We start from the raw sequence: 17,165 nt of genomic DNA, 5'->3' as shown, positions 1-17,165 counted from the left end.
AGCCAATAACCATGCATGCATCCCCCTTTTTAAGAAAATGTGTTTTAATATTATACAAATTAACTGCTATATTTGAAACTATAAACAACAGAATAAAAAGTTGACTGAAGAGGGGTACCAGAGACCCAAAATGCATATCAATCAATGAATAAGCATTGCTAAACTCATTTTCTTGAAGTACTACATGCAGTCTCACTGGTTCAAGGTTAAATCTTCAGCATTTGTTTCAGTCACTTTTCTCACAGCAACAAAGATGGCTGCCTCCATGGTGAAAAGGTTGAACACTTATATAATGTAACAGTAAAGTTATAAGGCTTTAATCATCATAAATCAATATTTTGTTTGTATTAATTTTTCTTTTAAAATACTCATTATCAAAATAAAATCAGATTGACAAAACTTGTATATTTAAAATGTTTATTATCTACTTTATGTTGCAGGAAGAAGCTGCATACAATAAATTTAAGTCATTAATTTTACCTTCCAAACAAGGCATTGCATTGAAAAATGAATTACAGTGGGTGATCAGTTAACGAACATAATCCATTCCAAGACTTTGTTCGCTACCCGAACTGTTTGTTAACTGATTATCAATTTACTGTAGGTTTGTATGGAAATTTGATTAATTCGTTCTGAAGACTCCAAAAAATAAAAAATATATACTTTCTTACTAAGTTTATTTATATGTAATAATAATAATACATATATACACAGTCTTGCATTTTTATTAATCCTGTTTTTTTGTTTGTGGGGGTTAAAGAATCTGTCTAATGTCGATTGCTTTTCTCTCTTCCTCAGGTTTTTTCATAAGTAATTATTAGCATTGTAACTGTAGAGATCCCCAAGCCTATTAACCTCAACCTGGTTTGGATGTCATTCTAAGACCGTTGTTCTGACATCCCCCACTTCTTCAAAACATCTTTAATAGCAGATATCGGCATTAATCCTTTTTCATAAGAAAACATATCTTGCCAAGTTTCTTGGTGTTCTTCTGTCATCAGATCAGTTTCAGGTTCCATTATGAGCACTTCAATATTCTTAATTTCACAGATGTGATTTTTGTTACTTCTTTAGTTGCTTGAATCTTCTTGATTATACGGTATCTTTCTTAGATAAGATTGAACTGCGGCCTACTGTAGACCTGTTCGAGCCAGTCTGCCCAGCAACATCAAACAACACCTGCCCACTGTCTACCTATGCTATTATACTCTCACTTTTTGAAAATAAAAACCGACACAAAACTTAACGAGTGCCAGCCCAACAGTCTTGCGAATACTATAAAAGAATTGTTTCTGTCAGAAAAATAAAAGGCTAGAATTACAAGGGAGTATTTCAAAGTTTGAGGAATACTATCTGATCAGTATATATCAGGTTGAGTGTCGACATGGACGTCTCCCATGCTCCGAAAAGTTTCGAATTGTTACCTGAAGACAAGGGAAAATCAATCAGTATTTGCTATTTCAGTTGCTTCTTTTTTATGTTTGTTCAGTGAAGTGTTCGTTGTCCGATCATAAAAATCTTTCATGAAAGTGTTTGTTATCCGATCACCCACTGTACTTTTAAAATGTTTCGAATTAAATAATTTACAAAACATTCCTACAGCTACATCGAGATCTGCCATTTTAGAAGAGCACTGTTGCTCTGTGTGTGTTGTTAAAAGACCTTCAGTAGCTATTGCAGCACTTTCACAGCAAAAGTGGTAGTGCTGAATCTCCTTTGGTTATCATATTCAATACAATCTTCATTTATTTTATAAACAACACAATTTAGTGTTAAATCTTGCCAAAAAAATGTCTCAAACCAGAAATGCATTTCACAAGATCAGCCATTAAACACACTGTTCACTGCCTTCAGAATGAAGAACATATTGAACAGTATGCCCTCCATTGCCAAGGTCTGTTTTATAACACAAATGTCTTGTACATATAAAATGTTAGTTGTTTATAGTGCCAAAATACAAAGTGGCAACTATTGGTACTAACTTTTTGTTTAATGGAATGTTTTCTGCATATCCTGGGATGTCATCATAGCAGATTTGATTCCATTTGAATTGCTCAATAAGTCTCTAGAGGTGTTTAATTATGGTCATCCAGTATATGAGACAATATAAAAACAACATAAATATTTGTCATTGGTCTACTTTGAATAATGAAAACCAACATTTCCTTTGAATTCAAGCACTTCTCTCATATAGTTGCTTCAATTAATGTCATAGTATATAATAAATCCATCTAAAAAATCAATATACTCTAAAAAGATTACTTGTTTCATACTTTATATGAATATAAAAATATTCAACTATAAAAATTTAACTATTGTACAATACGCTTCATTTATAAATTTACATGATTTTGTCTCATTATTATATCCAATTTGTTTTTACGATAGTTATTTTAACAGCATGTATTTTAAATACAACCAAAACTTGGTTTTCAAACACCTCAAACTACTTGGCAAGAGCCAACCACAGATTAGAGAGAGACAAACTGTTAACTCCCTATACTTCCTATGTTAAAGAAAGATAACAGCCCAACCAATCAGCAATAGGACTACCAATTCAGAAGCTAGTAGCACTGAGATTGCTTTGCATCATTAGACTCCCAACACAAATCATCGACAACATTGCTATTTAAATTAGATTTCAGTGCACATGTTTCCCACAGTGCATTGTACAACAATGTCCATTTTTACTACATCCATTTTTTGGTACGTGCTGCAGTTTAACTTAAATCAAATTAATAAAAACCGCATTAATTGATATTTATGTAATATAAATGGCAAGGTGCTTAAAGTCAAATTAAATAACAAAAATTCATTATATATACAGTAATGAAGTATTATATTATATACAATATTACATTGCATTTTTAGTATTTTGAGGTCAGGAAAGATTAATGTATTTTATACTGTTTCTTATAGAAATTGTTTCTGTTTTAGAAAAAAACTGGTTTCCAAACAACTTTTAGGAACAAATTATGTTCCAAAACAGGTTTGATTGTACATGGTCTTATAAAAAAGAATGCTATCATTTTTAATTATTATAATTTTGTTAATTATTATCCAAGAATGTCATAATGTACAGTACATTTAAATATTGGAAAAACTCCAAATTTTACATTTGCCCATTACAATTTCTCAATGTGTACATCTTCTGTTACACAACATATCCATCCAATACTCAAATTTTTCCTACATTTACTATGGAATATCTGTTATCACACCACTCACATTAGTCACAATTTTACAACTCCTGCAGTTACTCATGATAAACATGAGTACTCATGTTATTGAGTGATTCTAACTTTGAGAACTGCAGAACACAAAGCACCTTGCTGTCTCAGCTACAGGAATCACTATTTTTGTTTATGGCAATTCATAGAGGTAGTAGAAAGCAAAACATCTGAATGCAGATGGAAGATGAAACTCAGGCAGTTACTTTTGACTGACATACTGTACATCAAACACATCTCAGATAACAACATAATTACAATAATTTAAAATGGCACAATTCATTTTGGAAGACCCTCTTTGGAAGAATTATCTATGTACTGTTGTAAGTTAAAAACATTTAATACTTTTTATTTTGTAAATTTAAAATTTCCTAATATTCCAACTCAGAAAACTTCAGATTCTATTCAAATTATATTTTATTATCATAATAATTTTTAAATTAGAAAGTTACATACCTGATTTTGTTTGTGAATAGGATCTACTAAGACCATCTCCTGTATATAATCCAGGAAGAAATCCATTAATTGGTGAAAGCGATGTATGACTAAAATACTGATTCATTAATGTGTCAGCACCAGGATGGTAATCATATACAAATACTATTGCTGTAAAATATAAATAAAATGAAATTTTAATATTAAGCATATATAAGTACTAAATTTAAGAATGAAAAATCAAAACAACAGCTTCAATTAGGAAAATTAATTAATTTTTGAAGTTTTAATGATGATAACTGTTAAACAAATGACAATGATGATTAAATATAAAGAATAAAAACGACCAATTTTTTTAATCAGATAATTAATTCATCTGGTTTTCATTCCAAACAATGTAATAATATAAAATTATCAGGATACAACGTACAGTACTTCTGATTTTAATTTAATTATGTTAGCAGCAAAATTTAAAAAAATAGTCAAAAATTAATTCAATTCAATAATTTAACATTTCTACTACTTAAATTGGAATAAACAAAACAATAATGGCTTCACTTTTAACTGGCTAATATTGTGATAAGTAAGTCACCAATACAAATAGTTATAATAAAATAAATGTGATCATATTATTTATAAAATATTTAAATACCATTTTTAAATAAAAACAAATTATATTTATCAAGAAAACAGTAGGAGTCAAAGATATACAGAAACTTTAAAATGATTTAAAATCAGCAGTGAGAATTTCTTTAATCACACATCACTATATTAGTAAATAAAAAAAGTATGCTCTGTATATGACAGAAATCATAAAATTTTAGAGATTTAGATTTAAAATAACAATGAATACCACTATGTAAATTAAAACCATTATCATGTGAGATTCCCTTCAATCAGCTGAGATCACACGACTTTGCTAATAAGAAAAAAATTAACATGCAGCCCACATACCTAAATAAGATATTTAAAAAATTATTTGATTAAACTATTTATTATTGTTTTAAAATTATAAACTCATGCTTAAAAAAATATTGATCTTTTCCTGTACACCCCAGAAATTTTTTATACCCCACCTTCAGGAACTATCGATCTTAGTTCTAAATAAATTATTTTATCAGCTTAAAATTAAAATTCTTTAAATTTACTAGTAAAATTGAATAATAAACTGATAAAGCAAATGATGACGGTAATTTAAAGATTATAGTAATGATAAGCTATCATCAGGGTAAAGCTAAAACATTAAATAAATTTAATTTTAGAGTAATAATTTTTAGAAAATTTATTTTATTGATTAATACTGGGATATAATAATTTTCTATATAATTGGGAGGTATACTTTAAACTTGACATTTCAAATTGAAAATAAAATAAAAATGCATACTTTCCAGATTATAAGGTAGAATTCTATTTGAAAAGTACAGAAAAATATAATATTCTTATTTGTTTTTAAATATATCTTGATATTTATAAATGTGATAAACAAATATGAATATTCATTACATAATGTAAATGAAATAAATAAAAGTATTTTAAAATTTTGACATAAAAGCATTATTGAAATCAAAGACAGCCATTGACTATAATGAGTATGTTTAAAACATTTATATGACTGACCATATTTTTCATTTACATAAATTTAAATGTAGTTGTTACATGCAAACAATTTTAAATAGCAATGCAATTGAAAATTGTTTGTTTGCCATTCATTATTTGTACTGTCTCAGTTATTTATGAAGTACAAATGTTTTTAAAAAATCATTATGTCTACACCAATAAGAAATCTGAATTATCTAAAAAAAAATTAAATGATTGAATTTTGCTATATTCACTAGAAAGTATAATTTAAAACTAAGAAATTCATAATGTGTATCATTTAAATGATTAAAAGATTATTACAGTAGAGCATCGATTATCCGACCCCTGATTAACCGACCGCGTTCTAGTCGGCAAATTCAAATGTCCGCTAGTGATGTGGCGCTACAATATTTGGTTATGTCTTGGCTACTTTAATATTATTTTTGTTAAATTTTTGCATGTCTTAGCTGGCAGCACTGGCTCGACCATGAAAGGGAGGCTAGTATTTAAACCAGGCCTAATACACTATACTAATAATGTATTTTTTCATACTTTTCGGTTATCCGACTTTTCAGTTATCCGACCAACCCCAGTCCCCAATTAAGTCGGATAATCGATGCTCTACTGTATATATATTTTTGCAGTAATCTAGGCTTTTAGCAACAAATGTATCATATACACTTAAATCAATTCTTGAGGCGTGAGGTATCAATATTGATTGTATGGATTGGAAAAAGATCAAAACATATCAAGGATGATACAGACATGCAAAATGCTATTCTGTGGCAATATACTAAAAAACTATTGGCTGATAAGTCTTCATTTATGATGCTATTTTTAATCATTTTTTATTTATAATACTTTAATAAACATTAATATTAGTATATAAATACTTATATTATGTATTTACATGATTTCTTATGAGTTTATGATTCAAAAACATATTTTGATCTATATCTAAATTAATTTCATAGTGAATATTAAAAAATGTTTATAGTAGTCTTTTGGAAAAGATTAGAAAGCATTTACATTACTACATTTTTATATGTATCTTATTTAAGATAAAACTTATATTTCAACACTGACAATAAAGATATACTTCATTAATATGGTGGATTAGATGGAAGACCACCATCGTAAAGTAAGTAATAAATATGAACGTAACTAAAAGTCACCATTAAAGCCTACATTAAATACTTACAATGATCTCCAAAAGCTTTAGTTGTAAAAACCTCTCTCAAATGAACTAAATTTGAATGCTGGAGTTTTTTCCACATATCTACCACTGCTATAAATTTTGTATTTGTCAGACGAAATCCTGAAAAAAAGGTAAACAGACATAAAATAAGCTTCTTTGATTAACTGATTTAAAAATAAATAAATAAAATCTTACAATTTACAGCCATAAATTAAATAATTTAAAATAATAATTCCCTTTCCTCTTTTTTTTTTGGTAATAATTTTATACATTCCATACTGAGCTATGTGTATATTTAATTTTCAAGGTTTTTTTGGAATGTGTTATCATTTATTACAATTTATTGTTCATAGTGTGGTTTTATCCCATTTCCTCTATGATTTATATTAATATTTTTGTAGTTAAGTTATCTTCTCTTCTAAACAGTTGTATTATTATTATGCAACATGAAAATGATATTAAGTTTAGATGTCTGAACATAATAATCATGCAGAAAAAAACATAACTGGTGTCAAATTTACAGCTATAAAATGATTAATCCTAGTAATAACTATAAATATACTTTATAGATTATAAATATTTAGAACATCTACAATTTATTAATTATAGCTATTCTGAATAAATCAATATTAATATTATCTTAATTAATAAATTTGATATGTGACAAAGAAAAAATTAAAAAATTGGGCCATAATAAATGTAATTTATTTATTTTTTATAGAAAAGTTGCTAAGAATAATATATAAAATGGTTATTATTTACGTTCTAACAGTTAAATATTAATATAAAGTTGTAATGTTTTTAATGTTTTTATACAACTTATTGTTGGGCTGCAATTTGAAGAAACATATCCTATAAATTCCCACTGGTGTCTGTTGTCTGAGTGTCCTTACTTAATCTCGAGAACAGTGTTAAATAGATAAAAGTCAAGATCAGATATGGAAAACTTAGGGACAAGAGGCCCAATTGACTATATATGAACTTCCAGTCTGGACTAGAAGGAACGTGATTTCAATTCAAAAATTTTCCCCAGAACAGAATTATGTAAATGACTGGAATGACACTCTTGTCATCAGGAAAAGTATGAGGTACAGGGCTAATTTGAGATGGAGAGCATATATTTTAAATTAAATTAATTAAAAATTGCAGCTCAGCATTGTGACAATGTCATAATAATTTTTTATTGTTGATTATTTGTATATTTATAAATTAAATTTATCACTTTAAATCTGATGATGTAATTTATTTACATCCTTTGATGGATACCACAGTTTTCAAAAATATTCAATTATTATGTAAATTTATTATATAAATGTCTACTAGGACATATTTGTATTATTAGGACTTATTGTACTGGTGTCCATTTTCTGCAAATTGAGGAAACTTATTCAGAAAAAACAGTCTTTATTGTTCACCTGGTTTTTCACCTGTACATACACTGTTTGTGTTTCAGACCTTAAGGTCCCTCATCAGCAGGTTTACATTAACGAGGTGCTAAAACAAGATTTTATAAAATTAAAACAATACTCTATTATTGTTGGGAAAAAATGTTTTTAGAGTATTGTTTTATAAAATCTTGTTTTAGCACCTCGTTAATGTAAACCTGCTGATGAGGGACCTTAAGGTCTGAAACACAAACAGTGTATGTACAGGTGAAAAACCAGGTGAACAATAAAGACTGTTTTTTCTGAATAAGTTTCCTCAATTTGCAGAAAACGGACACTAGTGCAATAAGTCCTAATAATACAATATGTCCTAGTAGACATTTATATAATAAATTTACATATAATAGGGACACAAAGGCATATGAATTAATTCAATTATTATTATGTTCAATTACTACTAAATGTAAAGACTATATCATAACTAAAAAATTATAAAAGAAAAAAAATATAATTTTCTATAAAAATTTTCAATAATATATTACCATGTATCCTTCTTAAACAATAATGAACACCAGTTTTCATATTTGTTGCCTTGTACACAGATGTCACAAAACCAAATGTATTGGACTTTGTTGGACCATTATTGGAAGGAGAATCCAAAGGACAGAGATTGTGGTAAATATCAACTTCAGCAGGCAAATCTGAAATAGAAATGCCAAAGTATTGCAACCGTTACAGTAACGAGAGATCGGGATTTATTCTCTTTTACTCTTTTAAATGCTATCATTTTTTGAATCTTCACACGTACAAATGCAGACGAATAAATAGATGCTTATATGATTAAAGTTTTATATAAATCAACGCTCGCTTACTAGATAAAAGGTTTTTATCACACTCTTCTATTTCCCAAAGAATTTCTTCTGTGATGTTTAATGGCAGCATGACAATAAAAAAGTCATATTTATTAGAAATATAACAGTTCTGAAGCTGCTTCAATGACCCACTATTTACCTAACAAATAATAGTTATTAAAAAGTAACCTAATAGCTATTACTCTTATTCCATGCCTGTTGCAAATTCTTTTATGGAATAACAACTTACCAGAATATTGTTCCGGATTTGCTTGGGCCATTGTTAAACTGTGACGATGAAGAATATCCTTTAAAGCAAAAAAAAAAAAAAAATAAAAAATAAATTAGTTCCATAATTACACTAAAAATTCACTTTTTAAAAATATTCCTTACCATTCGAAGTTCATCTGGAAGGAAAAATGAAGGAGCATTGGCCTTTGGCTTTAAGTGTTCAATATGAGCAGGATTTCCTGAATATATATGAAAGTCAGGCATAAGAAATGGCTGATTTTCTTCATTTGTTGTACCTTCCTCTGGAGTATAAAAGTATGTTGTTCCCTCAACTGATTCCTGTAAAAAATTTTTATTCTAAATGAAAAGAGAATTTTAGAGAAGTCTTATAGCATTATTTTTCTTACTTGAATCATTGTATTTGCTGAAACAAACTGATCATGATTTGGAGAAGGTGAAGTGGTGCCATGTGCGCTTAAGAAATTTGAAGCAAGAGGAGATCTACTCCTCCTATTTAACAATGGTGATTCTTGAGGAGACAAACTGGAATTGTGACCTACACCTGAGCTTATTCTATTCCCACTTGCATCTGAAATTTAAGATATATTTTCATTATAGTATAAAGAATAATTTCATAAAGTCTAAAATAGATTAGCTGTTTTATTTGTCATACTAAAGTATATTCATGTATTTACAGAATGTTCTATAACAGTTCATACCCATATTTCAGAAATTAAGGCAATGAAAATAGCTGTTATTAATTTTATGTCTCAGAATGCAATATTAGAGCATGCAAAGTTTATTAATCCATTGAAACTCCAATTAACATTAATCCATTGAAAATCCAAAGTTTTAACTGACAGTTTTATAAGCATGCAAGATCATTACATTGGAAATACAGGCCACTTACAGTTATATTCTACAGCAGATATATAAACTATTGTTATACTGAAAGTGTCTTTATTTTTTGGAAGATGTAGAACAAAATCTTATGTTTAAAATATTTGCTTTTTCTATTCATATATTATCATTCAGAATATTATATCTGATGTGAAAGAAACATTTCTGATTTCTTTTCGCGTTCAATTATAATGTTATTTTGATTTGATTTTTATTTCACACACAGTTTATTACTACAATATCTACTTTAAATTAAAAAATAGAATTTTGATGACAAATTGTATTAGTTGATTTCATTTTCAAGTAGGAACTAAAGTATCATTATGTCAAATACTACAGGGTGTCCAAAATGTTACTTACTGCACAGTGGAAAAAGTTTAAGTAAAGTTTTGCATACAATATTACAGTTTCTCTTACAGCAAATGCTGAAAATGAACCTAGAGATACTAAAATGCTGTGAGTGAAATGGTCTGGAGGACTGAGGTCAAATTTCATGAAAGATTATATGATCAACAGAGAAGTCTTCCAAAAACCAAAATATCAGTGAAATAGTAGTAATTGCATCTACTGCAGAGTAGAAATGCAAGACATACAACTTATACATCCTGTGTGCAATGCCATATATTTAACTTTGATGCCATTAGAAATTTCTCACTACACAGTAACTTTTTGGACACCCTGTATAATTTGTCATAATTATTTCTGTACAGATTTAGTAAAATTTATTAAGTTTAATCAAAGTATATTTTAACAAACAACAGAGAAAGAAAAGATTTGTGTTTTGGTAAGAATTTTGTTAAAATGTTTGACCATTTGATGTTAGTTACACAAAACAGTTTTTAATTTTAAAATTAATTATAGATCATTTTTCATGCTTATAATTTTGCCATAGTTACCTTGTTTTTTTGATAATAAACAAACAACATTCAACATTTCATGATGCTGAAGAAATTTATTCCATGAAAGAATCCTTTTTTGATTTTTAACAAGTTATCAAATTTCATAATAAATGTGAGTACATAAATGTAAGGTTTCTTCAAAATTATTATAAAAATAAAAATTTAGAATAGTCCAAAAAAAAAAAATCATTCAATCTGTAGTGGCAGTTTTTGTTGACATTGATAATATACAGGAGTCTGGATTTCTCAAAAAGGTGAGTTAATATGAACTGCTTTAGAAGAAAAAAGAAAGAAAAGTAACATTTAAAAATATGCTCTTTAATAATGCTAAACTTATGTTAGATTAAGAATGAATCAAATTGTCTTTTGACATAACAGTCGTTTACTTGCAAAGTTTTTAATTACAAATAAGCACTTTTGATTTTTCAAAATGCATATACTATTCGAATTATAATTTTTAAAAAATTGTAATTGTAATGTACTAACCTAAAGACGACATTTTGAAAAGTCAAAAATACTTGTTTGTAATCAAAAACTTTGCAAGTAAACAACTGTCACATCAAAAGACAGTTTAGTTTATTCTTAAAAGCAAACAGTAATGATATTCGAAATATTTAACAAAGGGTTCGCTAGCAGAAAATTTTTCCCTGACAATCACCGACAAACGAAATGGAAGTTTTGGCTAGAAATAAATACAATACCTTTTCTTGCGATATATCTAATAATCAGTGGCGTATTTGGAACATAACGAGCACTGGGCGAAGACCAGTTAACAATAGTATATTAGTGCTGTCGACCTTTTTTCTTTTCTTTGTTTTTTTATTTTAGGCAGAGAAATTTTTCATCCTGAATGGCACTACTCATAGTAAACAAATGTCATCATCTCTTGTAATACAATATCCTTTTTATTTCGCTGTCCATAGCCCGACACGTGTTCCACGGCCATCTTGTATTATCTCGCACGCGTGGGATTGTGGGATCTCTCTTATGACTGGATCTAGTTTCAAGAACTCTCTCTTGAATCGATTGCGATTAAACCTCGTTTTGGTCGAGAGAGATCGCACCAAAACATAGTCCCCGACCTTGCTCACAATCTAGATTGAAATGCTCGGTGCGAACGGGGTATAAGGCTCTAGTTTAGTAGTATTACAGAGTATAATACGTATATTTTAATATATTAAAAAAAAAAAAAAAACAAAACCACTGAGAAATGTTCCGCGTGTTTAACAAGGTTCGGAGAACTGAAAATTTTAACAATGGGTTCGGACGAACCTGTGCGACCCCGCTGAATATCACCACTGAAAGCAACATAAAATTAGGCATTTATTATGTTAAAAATGTTAACAGAAAAGTATTTAAAATGACTTTTTCTTCTTTTAATGCATCCTTCTAGACATTGATTTGTATATCCTTAGTATAAATTCTTACAATGTCTTCAAGCATTTTGAAATAATTTTTATCCTTTCTACCACTTTTTCCATTCATAATGTCATGCTGATAAATCAATTTCTTAATATGCGACAAACATACTTAGATCACATGAACCTGACAATCACTAAATAGGTATATTGTATCAAATCCAATAAATTAAAAAGTTATAATTTAATTAATAAAGAATTTTATGGGAAAAGATAATTAACACATATGAAGGACATACAAATTAATGATATTACAACTTAATCTGCATAGTTTACAAAATCATTACGAAAATTTTACTTTTAACTGTTAATTTTTTGTGTGATGATTTTTAACTGAGATATACATACAGAAAATACCTACAAGATATTTAAACTAGTTATACTGGTTTTAAAATTATCTCTAAAATGCAATTTATTTCAAATGAAATTTGTTAATTTCTCTGTACCCAGTATATATTCTAAATATAATTATAATTTCTATAAAATAATCTTATATCAGATATTTTTGTAAATAATCCACTACAAAAATAAGTTCTTGGACTTATTCTTGGATACTAGGTATACTTTCACTGCCACAATTTTGAAGACAATAGCTTCTCCCCAAAGTGAAGGATAAGGAATGTAGACACACACTCCAGACAACAGATTAGATCACTATAACAATCAATAATTTATCCTGTTCTTAGAAATTGCATTGCCCATGGCATGCAGTGCTTAATTTTGAAAGCCAGTTCATACTTTGTTAAAATGAAAAAGAAAACAGAAAGTACTTGTTTTATTTTTTCACGACTCTTTTCTTAAAAACATTCACATTTCAAAAGAATAATAATAAAAAATGCTTGCGTTTTGCCATATTGTCAGTTCAAAGTTTTCATTAAAAGTACACCTCATTCTCAAAAAAATATAAAAAAAAACCAAAAATGTTAATTAGTAAATTTTTATTGCAAAGTAAATGGTTATATGTTTATTGTTAAAATACACTTTTAATAAATTCAAGAACAAAAAAAAGTAATATGTACTTATGTTGTAGAACCTGAAGAAAGCATTCAAAATAGCCAAAAGCATCTGTTCTCTTATCTAATCAATTAAAGAGGTTGCTAGAAAGAGTGAAAGGTTTTGTAAAACTTATTTAAAGAAGTTCTAGCTTTCCGTGCATAGAATTATACCTGAAATATGTAGATAATGTACAAAAGTGTCAGTGAGCATGTCTGTTTTATTGGTATCCTTGATAAAAAGTGCAAATTTTGGAATAGAAAATAAAGAAAAGAAGAACTTTCTTCTACTTTTCCTAGAAACCAAGAGAGACGAGCATTATGTCAAGAGAAAGAAATGCACAAAACTTTTTGTGCACTAAACCAATTCAGTGAACTATTTTCTCTTCTCTTTTTCATTTTCACAAAGTATACATAAACTTAAACAACATTCAAAGAATTAAAGTTATAAAACTATTTTTAAGATTTGATTTAAAGATGAGATTTAAGTAAAAATATTTTTTGAGACAATTTAAAAGTTGTTTCTTTTAAATTTGTTAGGGAAAACAAGATTTTCAAAGAGAAAACAACTGTTTTAGTTGTTTTATTTCTCTTTAAAATCTTGTTTTCTGTAACAAATGACAATCTGATAATAAACAAAGTGAACTAACTGACATATGTATTTTGAAAATATTGATTAATCTTAAGAATTTGATCTATCTTTAGGCCAAATTTTCCAGATTAACTGACATTGTAAACTGTAAACAACCTGTTTCATTTGGTTTATTAATACAGTCTAGATTTGGTTTTTGAAATAAGATGGAATAGTGCAATTTCTCCCATTTGTGTATTGTTATAATACAGCATCCTCTAAAATGAATGCTACCATTTTAAATTACTGTAATATGTTAATTATTTTCTAAGAAATATGCAACGTACACCAATCGATAAAGTAACTGTCCAAGTTTCACCTCCCATCTGCATTCAAATGTCTTCTCATCTACTAGATCTAGGAAGTACCATAAATGAAAATGGTGACTATGCAACAGAGAAGGAACTTTGTATTCTCAGCTCACAAAATAAAAATCATTCATCATTGTGCATCATGAGTAATCTGAAGAAACTGCAGGAACCATAGAATTGTGGGCTGCTGTAGAAGGAGTGGCAATAGATATGCTGTAGAAAGTGTAAGAATTTGAGTATCAGGTGGATGCCATCAGACATGTGGGGCATACAGTGAGAAACTGTTAAGAGCACATGGACAGTTTTCTAATATTTTAATGTACATTACAACATTCTCAGATAATAATTAGCATAATTATAATAATTTTAAATGGTAACGTTCTTTTTTGGAAGACCCAGTGTAAATAATATCAAACTTTACACATGTCTAAACTAGATTTAATAAATAGAATACAAAACAAATACCTGTAACTGCTCCAAAATGACTAAATGCCGAAGTGACTGACTGAGTAGGTCCAATTCCAAACTGAGTAAATGAAGGTGAACTTGCACTGTGTGTAAGACGATTTGGCCCAATAACTGTGGATATTGGCATAAACTGGGAACCAGCAGCATTCGATGATGGTAACTAAAATAAATTTCCATTTGATATTTGAATCTGATAAATGCAGTAACTATTTAAAGTGAGCTATTTAAAATTTAAAAGATCTGACAGAAAATTCTAAGAAAAGTTTTATCATAACTTGGGAAATAGAATTAACTCTAATTTAATAGATTACTACTAAAAATTATACTTGAAAACATGCATTAAACTAGTGAATAAGAATTATAAATAGCAAGATCAAGTTATGTATAAATGAGAAGTTATGCTTAACAGCTACTTTATAAAGGCATAACAAGTTCAATTTCAAATTGTTAAAGTTATTTTTCTATAAAATTGCAGAAAATTATTTCTAATTTCATAATGTTGATAATAAATTATTGTCAGGTCAACTTAGCCACAACTTTCAATGCAAGACACGCAAACTAAACCAATCTATTTGTAAAATAGGGGTGGAATTTTTTTCAGATACCGAAGGGAATATTTATATGTAGAAGGACTTTTTGGAAGAAGAAAAGTACAGTGAAAGCTCTATATTTGATATTCGTCACATTTTGATACTTTTTTATTTTTCCACATTTGTCAGTATTTTCTGTATTCGTTGTCATTCCCAACACTGCAAGTGGCACTACAATTGCATGCCCGTGCCAATCAGCTAGTCGTGTTAGCTAGCTGATTGGTTAGTGGATTAGTTAATCAGTCTGCTTTGTCCAGTTGTTGTGTGTATTGTTGAGTTATTGAAAAATAATCAATGCAACAAACCAAGTTCCAATTGCTCCAAAGTGGCACCCAAATGTTGCTATAGTCAACTAAAATAAAAATACATTCAAAGATAATGTAATTGCCTACTTCAGAAAAGTTTTAAAAAGCAGACAAAAACACACGACACTGGACAAGTTCTTTATTAAATCAAATGCTACTGAATCATCGGCAAAACAGACCCCATGATCATAATTGGAATTACCTAATGTTTTAATTGATATGTCGTCTTCTAAACACTAATATTATATTATTAATATACTATATTAATAATACTGTTCTTTCCCTTCTACCACTATACCGTATTTATTTAGTACAATAAAGATAAAGTTTTACAAACATAATTTTTCAACATAATTTTTATTCTTGTACCTTTTTTAAATTCCTACTATTAGTTCACACTCTCCCTATATATATATATATATATATATATATCTTGTTCAAATTTTCAATCATTAATAAAATACTTTTTATTCATCCACTCAAGTTCAAATACATTTTTTTAAACTTGTAGTGGATGACACTTAATGTTAATACAGTTTTTTTCAAATATTAATTCATTAATTAAATTTAATTATTGGTTAATATTACTTGTGGCATCAAAGATGGTGACGGGGAATTTTTTCCCTAGATACTAGACGGCAATGGGAAAATTTTTTCCCCCTATGTTCGAGATGGCCGCGTTTCCAGTAATCTAGAATCATATTATTGAGTGATAATCTGGAAGCAGATTAACAATGGATAATCTCGAAGTAGAATACAGAGTGATCTAAACGTTAGGGGCGTACCCGTACTATCTGTCGCATTATGCAAATTAATAAATTTCCCTGTCGCCGTCTAGTATCTAGGGGAAAAAATTTCCCTAGTAGGAATTGACTTTAAAAAAATTTTTTTTTTATATTACTTGTTTCAGGATGGGAATGGATTAATTGAATATCAGTTATTTATTATGAGAAAAATTGTTTCTACATTCATCATATTCCATATTCATTAGGTCCTTAGGAACAGATTAATGACAAATGTAGAGGTTCCACTGTACTTTGAAGAGGTAAATTTCTTTCTTCCAAGGAAAATCAAGCTTTTCTTTTCAAACAATTAGTATAATTTAAGAATTGACAAGACTTTCTTCTCCTTAACACAGAATCCATGGATTGTACTTCCAATCACATCATAATGCCATTGTTTCCAGAAATTCTTTTTTCAAATGCTTTATGGGTAAAATGAATTTGGATTATATTCACTGACTGCTTTTTGGCAAATATTTTTTAATGTTGACAATAATACTCAACAGATCTGAAATGCACAATTTGTGGAATGAGCAACAGAAATAATAAAATTGCCATTTTTTGCTTCCCTTTCACACAACTGTATGTTGTGTAAAATCCTTTGTTTAACTACAAAAGGGCTTGTTAAGAGACATACTCTCCAAGGTAAACAAAAGAGCATATAAAAAAAAAATATGAAAGACATTAAATCTTATATTAAATTCACAAATAACAATAAATGAGCATTTTAGCACAATTTCCTACTTACTGCCTCTTCAAGGTAAGTCCAAGAGAATTGGCAAACCAAGAATATCTACGTTGGTTGAACTATAGAGATGTAGCCAATACCGATCCGATACATTGGCATATTGGAATGTTCCCAATGTTTCAGAATTTGTTCACTTTATGAACTGTTAGTGTGATCCATTTTAGTAGATATACTTTACATTGTTTTGCCATGGAGGCATTTGAACACAGCAAT

At 28.5% G+C, this 17,165-nt stretch overlaps 1 protein-coding gene across 7 annotated transcripts in view; it reads right to left on the bottom strand.

Annotated features, from left to right (window-relative positions):
- The window catches only part of PAN3 (Poly(A) specific ribonuclease subunit PAN3), a 102,360-nt gene that overhangs the window by 35,574 nt on the left and 49,621 nt on the right, over nucleotides 1-17,165 (bottom strand). For 3 of the 7 annotated variants that reach the window (XM_067278668.1, XM_067278670.1, XM_067278673.1), the window contains 8 exons: nucleotides 14,525-14,687; nucleotides 9,316-9,497; nucleotides 9,071-9,265; nucleotides 8,928-8,985; nucleotides 8,699-8,746; nucleotides 8,369-8,527; nucleotides 6,445-6,561; nucleotides 3,687-3,836 (listed from right to left, as the gene is read on the bottom strand). In XM_067278668.1, the coding sequence (XP_067134769.1) occupies nucleotides 3,687-3,836; nucleotides 6,445-6,561; nucleotides 8,369-8,527; nucleotides 8,699-8,746; nucleotides 8,928-8,985; nucleotides 9,071-9,265; nucleotides 9,316-9,497; nucleotides 14,525-14,687 (1,072 nt within the window). The remainder of the gene's footprint in view (nucleotides 1-3,686; nucleotides 3,837-6,444; nucleotides 6,562-8,368; nucleotides 8,528-8,698; nucleotides 8,747-8,927; nucleotides 8,986-9,070; nucleotides 9,266-9,315; nucleotides 9,498-14,524; nucleotides 14,688-17,165) is intronic. The other 4 variants (XM_067278671.1, XM_067278674.1, XM_067278669.1 and 1 more) reach the window with 3 other exon arrangements.

The sequence above is a fragment of the Centruroides vittatus genome, unplaced genomic scaffold (genome assembly GCF_030686945.1).
Source record: "Centruroides vittatus isolate TY-2023 unplaced genomic scaffold, ASM3068694v2 contig_817, whole genome shotgun sequence".
NCBI lineage: Eukaryota > Metazoa > Arthropoda > Arachnida > Scorpiones > Buthidae > Centruroides > Centruroides vittatus.
The sequence above is the reverse complement of the archived record's forward strand: the minus strand, read 5'-3'. Positions and strand labels throughout refer to the sequence as shown.